General features: G+C 39.1%; 2 protein-coding genes across 4 annotated transcripts; both read right to left on the reverse strand.

Annotated features, from left to right (window-relative positions):
- Window positions 1–3,983: 3,983 nt before the first annotated feature.
- On the reverse strand, window positions 3,984–6,103 carry cdkn2d (cyclin-dependent kinase inhibitor 2D (p19, inhibits CDK4)). The gene is made up of 3 exons (XM_070922997.1): window positions 6,068–6,103; window positions 5,523–5,681; window positions 3,984–4,379 (listed from the first exon to the last, which is right to left on the reverse strand). Exons 2-3 carry the CDS (start codon window positions 5,661–5,663, stop codon window positions 4,026–4,028), a joined length of 495 nt encoding a protein of 164 aa, XP_070779098.1. The 5' UTR covers window positions 5,664–5,681; window positions 6,068–6,103; the 3' UTR covers window positions 3,984–4,025.
- Window positions 6,104–6,487: 384 nt separating this feature from the next.
- On the reverse strand, window positions 6,488–12,620 carry ap1m2 (adaptor related protein complex 1 subunit mu 2). Of its 3 annotated transcripts, none has more exons than XM_070916519.1 (12): window positions 12,444–12,620; window positions 10,512–10,668; window positions 10,226–10,293; window positions 9,913–10,043; window positions 9,668–9,815; window positions 8,958–9,084; window positions 8,686–8,828; window positions 8,210–8,281; window positions 7,791–7,949; window positions 7,462–7,587; window positions 7,011–7,086; window positions 6,488–6,855 (listed from the first exon to the last, which is right to left on the reverse strand). In XM_070916519.1, exons 1-12 carry the CDS (start codon window positions 12,483–12,485, stop codon window positions 6,830–6,832), a joined length of 1,275 nt encoding a protein of 424 aa, XP_070772620.1. In that variant the 5' UTR covers window positions 12,486–12,620; the 3' UTR covers window positions 6,488–6,829. The 3 variants fall into 3 exon arrangements, with proteins under 3 accessions (XP_070772620.1, XP_070772628.1, XP_070772611.1); XM_070916527.1 differs by having other exon boundaries at window positions 8,686–8,842; window positions 8,954–9,084; XM_070916510.1 differs by having other exon boundaries at window positions 9,647–9,815.
- Between the last annotated feature and the right edge of the window lie 2,236 nt (window positions 12,621–14,856).

Here is a 14,856-nt window from a genome sequence, read left to right on the forward strand (position 1 = left end):
GTTCATGTCCTGGCTTGCTTGGCTACAAAATGAGATCCTGTCAAGTCAGTTTACGGACATACCACAGTAATACTGGAGCATATACTGACCTGCCCACGCCACCAAACTCTTTCAAGTACAAAAACCTTCAGCTTTTTTCTTTCATATTTTATCGTTCAGATTGATTTGAGCGGACTATAGTGCTGAATGAATAAAATGGAGAAAGAAGCAGCACAATTGTATGCCTAGTGTCAAAATGCTTTGTTAATCATCGTTTGTTTTCCTCTCTGAAGGTGGCAGTCAAATGTGACACCAGCATTAACCACAACAGATGTGATCACATCATTGTGACTAAGGCTTGGATGGAAATAACTAACATGTTTTGTCTCCAAGGGGGTTGTTTTAAGTTGTTAGGCGTGATATCTTCAGCTAGAGGTGATGTAGTGACTTGAGTCTGCAATGCTACAGCTGTTGCCAGAGTCGTACTTGTCATACTTGCCACAGTGTGCCTTTAGGCCACTTGCACTATTCAAATTTGAGTAGGAAAATCAGACTGGGCTTCTATTGTTCTGAAATGTCAGGATGCAGTTCCTGCAGCTCGATGAACTGTTTGTAAAACTGAAATATAGACAGCTTACAGTGACTCACCATCTGTGATTTGACCATCCAGTTTCCAGTATGACTTACAGTAAAGTGGTATCAAAGTTCTCATCAATGTTTTGTATTATTTTACCACTGAGTGACTATCTTGGTTGACAGGGCACCTTTATTTAAACCCCCACGAAGGAGAACTCTGCACAGCTGAAAGGATAGGTTGGGATTTTTTTTAATTCTGTTTTAATACAACAACGTTCACATGCCCATGCATACATTTAAAGTGTTGTTGGTCGCTGTAATTATTTCTCCTGCCCATATAGGCCTTGAAGTGAGGCTTCAGCAAGGAAAAACAGTCCAGAGGGAACAAAAGAGAAGTCATTTCAGACTAAAAAGACTTATTTTGTTTAGTAGTAAGAATATTCAATACTTTAAATGTACCATCAACCCCCACCACATCTGTTCAAGGGTGAAACATTTGGTATATTAGCTTCAGCTGAATTTCAAAATGCATTTTTACACAGAACAAGGGCTGTGGAGTTTCACCCCCATTTCTTACAGTGCAGTTGTATTAGAAACATGTCACTTCTCAGCCAGTACGAGCAGGAGGAACAATTACAGTGACTCTTTCAGTGAACATGTGGGCATGTGAGTATTGTATGAAGACAAACTTGAAAAAGTCCAAAATCAAAAGAGAATCATTTTACTATAATGTAAGAAAAGGAAAGGCAGCAAATTCCAACATTTGAAATATCAAACGTTTTGCTTTGCATGAAAAAATCGTTGAAAAATCAACAATGACTAGAAATTAGAAATAGATGCCAGTTAATTTTCTGTTAACGGACGAATTGATGCAGCTCTAAAAAGACAGCAGGAGAGACCATGCAACATCCCCGGTTCGAGTCCAGGTGGTGGCCTTTGTTGCATGTCATCCCCCATTTCTCTCTCTCCGTTTCATTCCTGTCAGCTCTCCTCTGTCTGTTGTCTAACGAAGGAAAAAATACTTTAAAAAGAAGGAAGTGTAAACTGTCACCACTTACGTGCACTCAGTCAGATGTGTTAAACGGTTCATGCTCCCTCATCTCTAATAGACACTTGACTCTCCCTCAGTGTTGTCATCATGTGTTCCCACACATCTGTATGTGTCTGCTTGTCCACGTGAGAGAGGAAGTAGGCTGATACTGTTTTTTCTAGTCTACTCCCACTGCTTCTTGCAAACTTGGCTGAGAACACTGTTTGTTACTGTACTCTCTCTCAGCCTGCAGAGCAAATGAACCACAACAGTGTTTATACTGCGCTGGGAGTATTTGCACATCCTGCAACACACCCACACTTGAGCTCAGTGAAGTCAGGGAGCTCTACCTAGTGGCTGGAGGCCGGTCTGTCTGCGACTGCATTTTCCACTAACACGTTTACAACTGTTTTGTGAGGGTGTGGAAATATAATGAAATATTATTTGTAGTTATTACACAAGATGAGGGAGTGGTCACACAAAAGATGGAGAAGCAAACTTCTGACCGGAAGGTTTCAAAACCCAAGACTAGCTGGGAAAAATATGGGTGTGGAAAGTAAATGACTGTCCTCAACAACTGCTGCTGAAGTACCCTTGAGGGAGGCATTTAACCTCGAGCTGCTCGAGTAGAGTTGTTCACTGCCTGTAGTTGGTCTGCAAAGCTCCCAGCAGGTGTCCACGTGTGGGATTATGTAAATCTAAAACAGAAAGGTGAAAACAACATGCAACTGCAGACAGCAGGCTGTTGAATCCAGTGGTGGAAGACGTATTTGAAGCTTTGACATGAGTAAAAGTAGCAACAACACACTGTTGAAATACTCCATTACAAGTAAAAGTCCTGCATTCAAAAATGTACTTGACTAAAAGTGCAGAATTATTATCAGCAAAATGTACTTAAATGATCAAACAAGGTATTCATATGGTCTATTATTAATGCATTAATGTATAAATAGCATTTTAATGTTTTAGCTGGTTGAGATGGAGTCAGTTTGAACAACTTTAATGTATAACAACAAATCATATTTTATGAGCTGATTATATAGTTTGTGTGTAAAACTCTATCAGTGGTAGTTGAGTAGTAGTCAACTAAAAAGTACAATACTTCCTTCTGAAATTGAAGTATTAAGTAGCAAGTACAGTTCTTGAGTAAAGTTACTTTTAGTTTAAATATGTTTCAGGCAAGATGTGCTAGCTCAGTCCATGGGGACCTGAGGGCGGCCAGTTCAAGTGGACCAGTCAATACAGAGGTGGACTGGCAGCTGGAGAGGTGCTGGTTCACCTCCAGTTGCATGTGTATAACTTTCTGTGTGCTCAGACCTGTGTGTGTGTATGTGTGTGTGTGTCTGTGTAAAAATACGAACAAAGTGAAAAAATGAATTTCCCCAAGGGGACAAAATAAAGCAATTACTATTATGAATTATTATTATTGATATTGTGCAGCACATGTAAACAACACATGGTCCTTCTGTGACATCATGAGACTCTACGCAGCGGTCCAGCAGCACAGAGGTTGAACTGTATCTCCTCTCTCGGCTGCCGAAGTTGGCCCGTGGCACACAAGCAAACAAAATAGCCATTGTACTATGAGAGCCCTGAGCACAAACATCAGCAAACTGTGCCACCGTTACCTACAAGCCTCAACAAAACAGGGCCCTCATTCATTTTGAGTTTCAATCCAGCTATCTGTGTGACCTTTGAGGGTTTTCACTGCGCAGTGCATTCCAGTGTGCAGTTATTATAAATGCCCTTGATGAATCAACCTTGGGGAAGTGCTGAACACTTGAGGATGTAACATAGTTCATGTAAACTAAATCAGTTCGTTTAAAATGAAAACTATGACTTCAAGACTTCAAGTTCAACACTTTATTTTGTGCTTTCTTCTTCAAATAGTAAAGTGAATAATCTCACTTTTGTTTTAAAAGTATTTATATAAATAACATTTCAACAAATCACAATAAATGTTGCTATTTACAAAGTCACAGGAATATTCAGTCCTATTCCAACAATAAATAAGAGTAAATTCAAAGTCTAAGTACATCTAATTAAGAGAAACAAAACTATGAAAAGCAATCAGGGTGCACCATGTCATGTTTTGTAGAAATGTTTAAAAACACATACCATGTATCAACAATTCTTACACAATGGAAATAATGCAATAATTACAAAACACTGGGGAAAACTATCTACAAATGTGCACTCCCAATTAATAGGGAAAAAAAGATATATATAAGGTGCCTAAATTGCACTGTGCAAAAGAGGTGTCTACTGTATATAGCCACCCATCCACTGAAAGTAAGCTGCCAAGACAATATGTCCTGTGTCACATATTAATGCTGAGCCACTATTAACAAAAAAAATAATCCTTTACACAGCAATGAATTCAAGTTACCAGGTTTGAAGCAAAACAAAAGAGTTAAGTTAGGGTCGCCCAGACTTCTGACTAACTATGAATGTGAGCGAAAAGCAAGTCAATCATATCAGGCACACATGAAGCTCGGGCCACGTCTATCGCCGTCTGACCGCTGATGTTGGCGTGCTTCAGGTCGGACCGCGGTGCCAAGAACCCCACAACATCCCGGTGGCCTTCCCGGATGGCGATGTGAATGGGCAGGGCGCCGCTCTGGTCCGGGATGTTTACCGAAGCGCCGTACTCCACCAGAACCTGCAGAGTGTCCAGGAACCCTGTTCTGGCTGCATCGTGGACGGGCGCTATCCCATGTTTGTCCTGCAGGTTGGGGTCTGCTCCTTTTTCCAACAGCAAACTGGCAATCTTGGAGTTCCCCATCATCATCACCTGTAGGAGATACCAGAGGAGAGGGGAAGAGAGCACACAGTAAATTTAAACTCTTCATACTCAGTATACTCGAATACAGACTTTTTAACAGTTTCATGTCAAGGACCTGCACAGTGTTAATGTTAATGATAACATAAAAACCCTTATTGGCAACAGTCATCTTTATACAAACAGTGATCAGTTGATACCTAAGTGAAACAAATGCAGTCCAATACAACAATATCTTCATGAAGGTTATAATGTTGAAAGTGTTTCAGGGGTGTTTTTTTTTTTTTATCATACTGAGAAGTGTTTCTATTTAGTGGAGCTGAAACAATTAATTGATTAATCAATTAGTCAATTATCAGGCAAAATTTCCAAACATTCTCTGGATCCAGTTTATCAAATGTGAGGATTGGCTGCTTTTCTCTTTGTTATTTTACAGTCAATTAAATATCTGGGTTTTGGTTGAACAAAATAAGCTATTTGAAGACGTCACCTTGAGGTCTGGGAAACGTTTTCCATTTCTGACATTGTATAGAAGGTAATGAACAGATTTATTGATAGACAATTGTAATTAATTGTACCCTTACCATTTAGACTACATTCATGTATATCATAGTGTGGACAAAACATTAGAAACACCTCTCAGTATAACAACACAACCCCCAGCACCACAAAGTGCAGCCTCCAAAATGACTATAACACCTCTCTAAGAGAGTTTCAACAAAAACTGAACATTACAACCTCCATGCAGGAAGGATTTATAACAGGGATGTTGCATTAGCCTACCTAGTAAATTGGCAACTGAGTGTATATCCTCTTTTTTTATTCATTTCTTGCAAGTCAAATCATCAAATATTCCACATTTTGATGGAGTATACTTGCTTTCCAGGCAATCTTGGGTACTGGGATTTGGGTACTACTTGATTCTAACATAAAAACAGACTATGTCTTAATACACTGGGCTATAACATATTCATAACAGGTAACTGTTGGAGAGAAAATTCAACACGGCCATATGTATTGTCGTGTCAGAGGAAAGGGGTCTGTGACCGAAGAGCCACCGAGACTAACGTATATAAACACAGTACATGTATGTGTGCAGTTACTACCTCGGTAAATATGAATTAGGTATCAACACTGGAGTGAACTGGTCCTCACCTGTAGCGCAGTCCTGCCAAATTCATTGAGAGTATCAGGATGCACTCTGCATTCCTCCAGGATCCTCTGCACCTCACTTGTATTCCCTTTGGCTGCTGCCGCCGTCAAAGCTTTACCGGCATCCATCTGACTAAGGACCATTATAGTCTCTCTTTCTGCCTGTTCAGCGGGAGATGTACAACATCAGTTATACCGAAACTCAACCACGGGCTCTCCGTGAAGGCAATAATAGTATAATGAGCAGCAAAGAGGTGAACCCAGGTTTCAAGATTAATTTCGGCTACAGCTAGCTAACGTTACTACAGCATCCGGCTAACGTAACGTTAAGGTTCAGTTCCCCGCTGACGCCATGTTATCTGACTGTGCTAGCGTAATGTTACATCAGGTATTTTTTAACAAACCGCACGTTTAAACAACAAAGCTCTGTGGAAACAGTTGTTCTACCGAGAGATACCGGTCACGTCAACTGAATCTTACAAACAATTAGCATCCAGGCTAACCGCTAACATTACAAATAGAACAAACTACAGAGCTTTTGAGCATACCTTGTTCGGTTCCTTAATATCCACAACGTCGCCAAGATTTTCTATCCCGCTGTTTCTAAAGACCAGTACTTTTTAAATATAATCCAAACAAGGAAGGTTTATCAACATTAGAAAATACATTTGCGCGCTGAGATCTACACAGCGGAGTCTCCAGTCTACAATTTACAAACATTGGAGAGAACACACGCTGACCAATGACAGCTCGCCCAGAGGGCGTTGCACTTCCATATATGGTAAAAGAGGCGGAGTTACAACTCTGTTACTACACTATCACTGTGGTAACAGCAGCAGTCGACCAATCAGAGCCCGTAACGAAGAAAGCGGGCGATTCGTATACGTTGATGTCTTCAAAGGCAGTTCATTCACATTTCTGACCTTTAGTTGTATTTCTACAGAAGCAAGTGTGGAAAAAAGGCGGGTGTAAGTTTTTAATTTTAGGCGGAATTTAGTGACAGTGATTGCACAATGCATTACTACAATATGAGGACAAAATCTGCCCTTATATGGTGATGCAAACTCTTGACAAAAACAATGGGGCACAACAAAAATACAAAGGTTTCTAATTACAAATTGTTTTAAGGGAATAATTTCATTAAGAAACATTAAAATCAAGTTGCAAAGCACACAGATTTGATAAAACAAGATCGCTGACATTAAATAGAGCAGGTGAAATTAAAAGACATTCTTTCAGTCAAGTTAAAGTGATCATTGATGCTCCTCCTGGAGTTGCTGGAAGTGAGAAATATAGTAACCACTCCGGCTTTACACATTGGTCCTAAGCTGGTAGTCTAAATAAAAAGAGAACAAATGTAAGGAGAAATTACAAAAGTTACATGTGATTCAGTTGCTACATCCATGTGTATCTGACCACTTGCTTTAATAGTACAAAATGTTAACAGTATGTCACTTTATATTGAAGTCTAATGGAAAATTATTAATGTACCTCCACTCTGTGTAATGTACCGGACCCACGGTAAAGCCTGGTAACCACTTTTTTCAATGATCTTCATATATCGCACCTGGTGAAAGAGCGAGTGAGACAGAGAGACGCAACATGTTGAGGCAAGAAACATTAATGTGCATCACCTATTAAAATTTACTTTGAGAATAAATCTAGTTTGCCAGTCTGAGCACACAATATCAGCTCTTACAGGACCTGACTTGACACCACGGACAGCAAACCGTAGACGCCCTTGGCAAAGCAGTTATCTTCTCAGGTGATGAGCTTTATTATTGTCCATATTGATATAAACAAGATATAACAGGCCACAGATCCAGAATAAACGTGTTTTGCTCTCAGATGGACTTGACTCATACTACCACAGGCATTATTCTTGGGTTGTTTGACATTAAAAGGAGAGCATCAGCATAAACACACACACACACACACACACCTGTATTCCTGAGACTGTGAAGTACGGGATTTCAAATTTGACAGTAATGGGAGGTTTGCCTTCAAGCTCATCTTTCTCCACACTGGGCAGACCAAAATGAGCTCTCATTAGAAACTCTTTGCCTCCCTGGATGGATGGATGGATGCACACATAGACAAATTAATTAGACAGAGAGGTGGACAGACAAGCAGAAAGACACAGAGAGAGTTAAATACAAAACAAAGTTCAATCTTTGATCAGAATATAAACTACAATATACATTAAATAAAGAAACACAATTGGAAGTAAATGTATTTTGCATGTAACAAACAGAGTTGTGAATTGCTTACAGGGAAAGACTTGATGGTCCACACCACCAGGTTCTTCTCAGGCACATATTTGGCATGGCCTGTGCTGGTTTTGAACTTGGGTGAGTCAGCATCACTGGGGACAGGGACCCTCACCTCCACATTATTTGCCACAGACTGTTTTTTAAATTGTCCCTTTGCCTAAAAATACAACACAATATAACAGGGTATCTTGTGAAAGCCTCTTTCTTGTTGTTGCTCAAACACAACTTCAACTGTTACTGTAAAAGTAGTAATAGTTTATAATATCATTGTGAAGAAACAACAACTGGAGACACAAGTATGAGACTTTTCTTGCTTTAACAGTTTTTCTTGGCAGTTTCCAAAGCATACATCTCCAGTGACACGAAATATTCATAATAAGATTTGTAAAAAAAAAAAAAAATACAGTTGGTCAGTACCTTAACCATGATTTCCACTCTACTGTGAGAGAATTTCTCTATGACCGATTCAATCCATATGAGAGGCTTCACCTGTAAGAGATAGAGGGTGGGATTTAACAATGCAAATCATTTTACAATTAAAATAACAAATAAATGCTTTCTTGAGTTACATATTATTCAGTATACATGTTAATTTAAGTAATGTGTTTACATGCATAGCACTTAAGGCTCAATAGGGCTTTCAGAGTTGCACTACTAGAATTATTATTTCTGCACAATGAACAAATCATGTATATGAAAAGTATACAAAAGTATTGTCTATCTATCTTTCTGTCTATCCATCTACATCCTGCCATTTCTAACAGGTAGAATATGACTCTAGCAACATCAGCATTACTCTAGCAACATCAGCATTACTCTGACCTTCTACACATACATGTATTTACAGGACTTCAGTTTGAAGCATCCAATGCAATGGATGCAATTGGACTAACATGGGTATTGATGCGGTAGGACATGAGTTCAGACTCCCCGTCTGGAGGAATGAAGGAGATTGTCCGGTCACTGTCAAAGCGAGAGAGACGGACACACTGGTGGAACTTCACGTCCTCCATCACCACTGTCTTTCCCTTGTCACCTGAACACAACACACTGCATTAATTTAAATATAAGAAAGATAGACTTATATATAGACAGATGAGCTACGTATCCTGCTGGATAACTGGAGAAACGGATGGATGTGGTGCAACGGTGCCTGCGTACGTACGTCCAGTGAGAGCAAAAAGCACTCGATCGTTGAGGCCCAGCCGCAGTTCAGGCATCCCAGAGAGCATGGTTTTCAGCTTGATGCAGCCCACAATGTCACTGCTCATCACACCGCCGTTAGCATTCACCTGAACAAACAATACACAGTGGTGAATACACCTGAAGACATTGTTTAATTGAATAAATCATACTAATCAGATTCATTAAGTCAATTAAACAGTAAGTAAAGAAAAGAAGCCCAAGATACTTTGTAGGACATAGTGTCCCATAAATCATGAATTTAATTCTCATACTGTGACATAAACACACTACTTCCACTGCTATAGATAGTTTATATGAATTAATTGAAACAAAAACAATAAAACAATGATACTTATACTTATAATACATGCTAGTACTTCACATGAATATATATTTACTGCTTACTATACAGAACATTCATGCAGTGCTTGCTCTATTTTGGCCGATTCAGCAAATCACATTTTTAGCTTTAATTATGTAAAAATAATATCAGCACACATAATAAAAATGTATATACGAATAATAAGACTTTATAATACATTTAGTAATTTAGCAACTGCCCAACAGAACAATCTCTTTTACTTCTGTGAATTATAAATGGACCCAGGATCCTGTGATTCACGAAACAAATGGCCACAGGTGATGGAATTGCAGATATCCAGTTTTTACAAGCCCTACATCCCATCTTACCAGCACGTTGATGGACTCGATGACATCAATGAAGACCTCGTTCTTCTTGTATTTGATCCCCTCGGACCTCCAGGAGACAGCGTTGGTGACGGTGGTCGGCACCTTGGACTTTGCCACCTCAAGCTTGGCACCTTCCTGAGTGATGTATCTGCAAGAGATGAGATGAGAGAGATGAGATGGCCTGCTGTGATATATGAATGTACATAATATCTATATGTCTGCATGTGTGTCTTGCGGAGCCTTACTCCTGTAGGATCTTGCTGTCGGTAGTCTGAGGGAAGCCAAAGTCCATCAGCTCATCCAGCAGCTCATAGACAACCACAAAATTGTCCTGGATGCTCTCCTCCTCCAGCTCCTTGAAGTACTCTGTGAACACCTGCATGATACGCACAACAGACGTCAGCCTTATCTGTAACTGCCGGCTTTTACTTTGGATTATCTTTGACTGCCATCTTCCTCTGGCTCTTCACATAAACACAAGTTAATCCTTGGAAACTGTACAACAAATATTTACAAGAAACATTAAAATCCCAAATCACTACTGTATGAGTGACTCACCTCGACTAGTTTGTATAGAAATGAGTACACAAGGGAGGCATTTGAGTTCTTGTTTGTAGTGGCCACCACTGTGCAGAGATCAGGTTAAGGAGTATTTTACATGAATGTTTTATTACTGTTGAAGGATGTAATTAAATAATCTGTGACGTTGTGAATGAAATGCTGTTGAATGTGTTTTACTTATGGGCCTCATGTCACAGTTCAAAGCGGTCTACATTTCTTTGCGATTATTTCTTTATGACTCTCAATAAGTAGTAGATGCCAGCAACACGTAGGACAAGGATACGGTACAGGTTGCTGTGTTTGATCCACATGAAGTGAACACTTCCATGTGACAGCACAGGGCAGAGAAGGCCTTCCTCTTCATGTTGCATGAGTAAAGGCATGAAGTGGTCGATCTCCGCCATGTCCACATCGCCTTTGTAGTTCCGACAAATCAACACCTGAGAGAATAACACCACACGGTTATCAGACGACTGTACGTTAAACTGAATTGATGGTAGTTACTCGTTACAGAAAGTTTTAGTCATTAGTAGTGCGGCAACGCAACATGGAAATAATGTGACTTGAAAACAGAAAAATGCTCAGTTTCCCAAAGTATTACAAGAAACTGTGATAAATTTAGAATTAACATTTTCTCACATTAAATTATCCAAACAGTCTGACGTGCGACCTGCTGTTGGACCAGAACTGGGGATTTAACAGGAACACTGTCACCAACAAAGATATATTATATAATATTCAGTCCAACCGTCTCAAAGTAAATGTTTGTGACATTGTTTCTTTATTACACATTCATTTGAATCACAATATTAGTGCCAATGCACTCTGATTACATTTTGATAACTGAATAATCGTTAATAACAGTAACAGTTTCTAGTTCAAGCTTCTGAGTTGTGATTATTTGCTGCTTTTCTTTTTCTAGTGTGATAGTAAACTAAATATCTTTGGGGTTTTTGTCTGTTAGAGAGAGAAAACAAGAAATTGTATCATTGAATTTGACTATTTTCTGACATTTTATAGAGCATGTGATTAACTGATTGACTGATAAAATAATCAGCAGATTAATCAATGATGAAAATTATTATTAGTTGCAGCCCTGTACAAAATAGTTAAACATTTGCTCCACCTCAACCAACTACAACAGTAAAATCCTGATTTTACATGAATGCATCAGTAATAATAATCTAAAGATATAATAGTGTAACAGTCACAGGGGCCATTTTTCTGCATTGAGTACTTTTACCTTGAATATTTTGGATACATTTTCCTGATTATACTTACATACTACTATAATAGTAACAATGCAGGACCTTTACTTGTAACAGTAAAGTGTGGTATTAGTACTTTTACTTAAGTAAAGGATCTGAATACTTCCTTCACCGCTGGTTGCACAGATAAGGCTACAACTGAATTTTAATAAGAAGCCATTACATTTTCAGAAAGATCCACATTCAGTAGAAATGTGTTCTACAGACCTTCAGATGCTGATGTACTTGTGATTTAGTGTAGTATACTGTTACATTATTAAGTGGGAGTCCTTACCAGTTATGTCTCTAACCCCTGTAGGTATGCAGACCCTTTCTACTTTAAGAACAATGACCTACTATACAAGTACAGAAAGATAAGATGTCTAAGACGAAAAACAGGTCAAACCTGCTCAAGATGCAAAGGCTTAAGGCTTCTGCAGGTCAGAGAAGCAGCAGCTTCCTTGGATCAGAAAAAATAAAATATCACATGTGTTGCTGTGCGCAAGTAATACACCCTTTTAATCTCACACAGAACACCTGAAACCATGTGCACTTCCCGTTTCTCAGTAACACCAACTTGTGTGTCAGGTTACACGTTCTGTCTGCAGAGAGAAGGATGTTTGTGTCATCAAACAAAAACAATGGTGATCGACATGCCGTGGCTGAAGGCTACAGGTGCTGCAGCACAATTGGACACTTTCACTGAAGTTATTTAAGGCTGCAGCCTGCGTTTCCATGACAGACATGTATCCCGGAAGTAAAGAAGAAACTTCATCAATCTTTAACGACGCGAACGCGATAAATATTTAACAGTTAAAGCAACAGTTAAAAGGGTAACATAAACAGCCATGGGAAGGGATAAGTGTTGGGTTTTATAACTTGTGTCGCTGAACAAAAGTTTCCGCGTAAAACCAAAACCAAAAAAAGCAGTTATCAGTGTCTACAATGAGCCCCAGCATTGATCTCACCTTCCCCTTCAGGTCCAACACAAACACAGCGGAGGCAGACATCGTGTTTGAACCCGCAGCAGCGCAACACGCGAGTCCACAGCGCTCACAGAGTCAAGGTTAAAGTCCGACTCGAGTCCTCACACGGGTTTCAATTTGGTCTCTCCATTCAAACTAGAGACACTGATCAGCCCACCGTTTCTTTTTCCTGGAGGGGTCGTGACGTCATCACACGCAGGTGAAACATTGACCAGCTCACCTGAGCAGCGGAGGGAGGGGGGGAGGAGGGTGTGCTGCTCGGTTTATCCTCTAGAGAGCGCCACAGATACACAAATCATATCAATCAACGTATCGCGCCTGTTCTTTTAAAATGGGAAGATGCTTTGTTCAGCAATGAATCGTATCATACTTATTTTATGTCCATAAATATAAAAACTCTAAGAGCAAACCTTTCTTCCCTGCTCTGGTTATTTTGATAAAAATCTGTGTAGTCTACCCCCGGCTTTACTTTATAGTTTATATATTGTTGTACATGATCTGTGCTCATAAATGAAGTTTATTGAATAAGAAAAACTGTCTCTGCCTTAAAGCGATGGTCCTGTTCATACTCTAAGCTCTAGAGCGGTTGTTTCTACACACAGCCCACACAGTCTGTTTGTGGTGATATTTGGTGGTGTTTCTAGACTACAATAGACTGTTTTCACTGCAGATGTTTTCACGTGTCACAGTAAAAGCACAGGTGTAAATAATAATATTAATTAATGATGGCTAAATTCCATTTAGCTGCCCCAGTTTCAGGGTCCTGCTATTGTGCAGGCTGGCTCACTGTCACACCTGTCATGACTTACGGGGACACTTGAATAGAACAAAGACACAGTTAATATAACGCCTGTGCTTTTACGACTGTGACAAAATATCTGCTGTGAAAAGGTCTAAATTTGACAGAAACACACACAGCATGGTGCAGACCAGTGTGAGCTTCAATGCAAGTCAATCAAAATGAAAACATATTGCACAACTATTGTCCAATAGACCATGCTTTATTCACCAAATGCTTTTTGCTGTCTTGCACGGTCTACTGGAGAAGAGTTGTGTGGGAAATACAGGATACTGCCATAATTCTTCAGAAGTACATTTTTCAACCACATGGAGCAGCAAAAAGTGCAGGATAATGAAATTACAATTATAATTTTATTGAAACTGTATACTTTTGAATTTGTATTTTTGATGTGTGTTATTCTCCTCTCATACAAAATATATATACCTGTGTCCACAGCCACTCAAAAAAATTTTCATGATAAATACTATCACAATAGGTCATAGATGATCACAATGAATTCAGAAATATGCACAAAAGCAACTGAGTCTGGTGACACTGCTGTGATATGAAATTCATGTGGCTGTAATTGAATAACTTTTATCCTCAAGATAAACATTGTATACCGACACGGTATACATTCATTTGTCATCTGAAATTGAGCCCATTGTAGTGCACTGTTCACTGGCTTTTGATTATATAGAACAGGTCATTAGACTTGAAATATGCCTATATTGCAGATGTCTGAACCCTGTCAAAGGCCTTGCAAAGTCAACTTATCTGTCAGAGTTATAAATGTCCTTCAGATACAACATCAGTGTGATGGCCTTGACTTAAGGTATTATTGCTTGAGTATCCGAAGGAAAGATTTCTGCAGTTTTGCAGAACGCCCAGATCCTGGTGAGGGATCCTGTCCTTGTCACACTGCTAGAGACTTTTAGTTGGTTTGTCCACATGGTCTATGGTGAAATAAGATAATACAAATTGATAGAAAAAGGGGAAAAATAAGAAAGCAGTATAGCAATATTGTATTACTTTATTCTTTCTATGGTGATATGTCTCCCCATGCTGCCAAGACAAATATTTATTTGTTTTTTCTCATGCATATTTTGTACAATGTACACATTATTCTTTCTAAAAATATATATATAAATATATTGCAAAAAAGGTAAAATGTTTTTTGTTTTTTTTTAATGATGTATTACAGTCCTTTCTTTCAGCCATTATGTGTTTTCTATTTTTATATTTGATAGGGATGTTATTTTCTATCATGGGATCTCCTAATTGTAAATGTGTACAAAGATATACAAACCAAAAAGACAGCTACACATATATATGCATGTATATATAGCCTATTTTTTGTTCACATGGATGTTTGCCTGCCAAAGCGAAGCGTTGCATTAATAACAACTTTTGGGGGCTTGCAAATTTCAGAGTCCTTTTCCTTTCTTCAGTATTCCCTGATGATTATGGTTTTTATTCTCCAAAAGGCACACCTCTGTTCTACCTTTATCTGAGAGTGTGTGACCTGCAGCCTCTGGCCTCAGGGTTGTAGAAACACTGATCACATGCATGGGGAGCTTCTTAAACCTTAAAGCTTGCTCTACAAGATCCCCA

The sequence above is a fragment of the Enoplosus armatus genome, chromosome 2 (genome assembly GCF_043641665.1).
Source record: "Enoplosus armatus isolate fEnoArm2 chromosome 2, fEnoArm2.hap1, whole genome shotgun sequence".
Lineage (NCBI taxonomy): Eukaryota > Metazoa > Chordata > Actinopteri > Centrarchiformes > Enoplosidae > Enoplosus > Enoplosus armatus.

Coding starts and splice junctions, on each gene's coding strand:
- cdkn2d (XM_070922997.1), bottom strand. CDS start 5,663: ATGGTCCTTAGTCAGATGGATGCCGGTAAAGCTTTGACGGCGGCAGCA. Junction 4,380..5,522: donor TTGGCAGGACTGCGCTACAG/GTGAGGACCAGT, acceptor TATCTCCTACAG/GTGATGATGATGGGGAACTC.
- ap1m2 (XM_070916510.1), bottom strand. CDS start 12,485: ATGTCTGCCTCCGCTGTGTTTGTGTTGGACCTGAAGGGGAAG. Junction 9,085..9,646: donor TAAGATGGGATGTAGGGCTT/GTAAAAACTGGA, acceptor TTGTTTGTTCAG/GTGAATGCTAACGGCGGTGT. Junction 7,588..7,790: donor GGACCATCAAGTCTTTCCCT/GTAAGCAATTCA, acceptor CCATCCATCCAG/GGAGGCAAAGAGTTTCTAAT.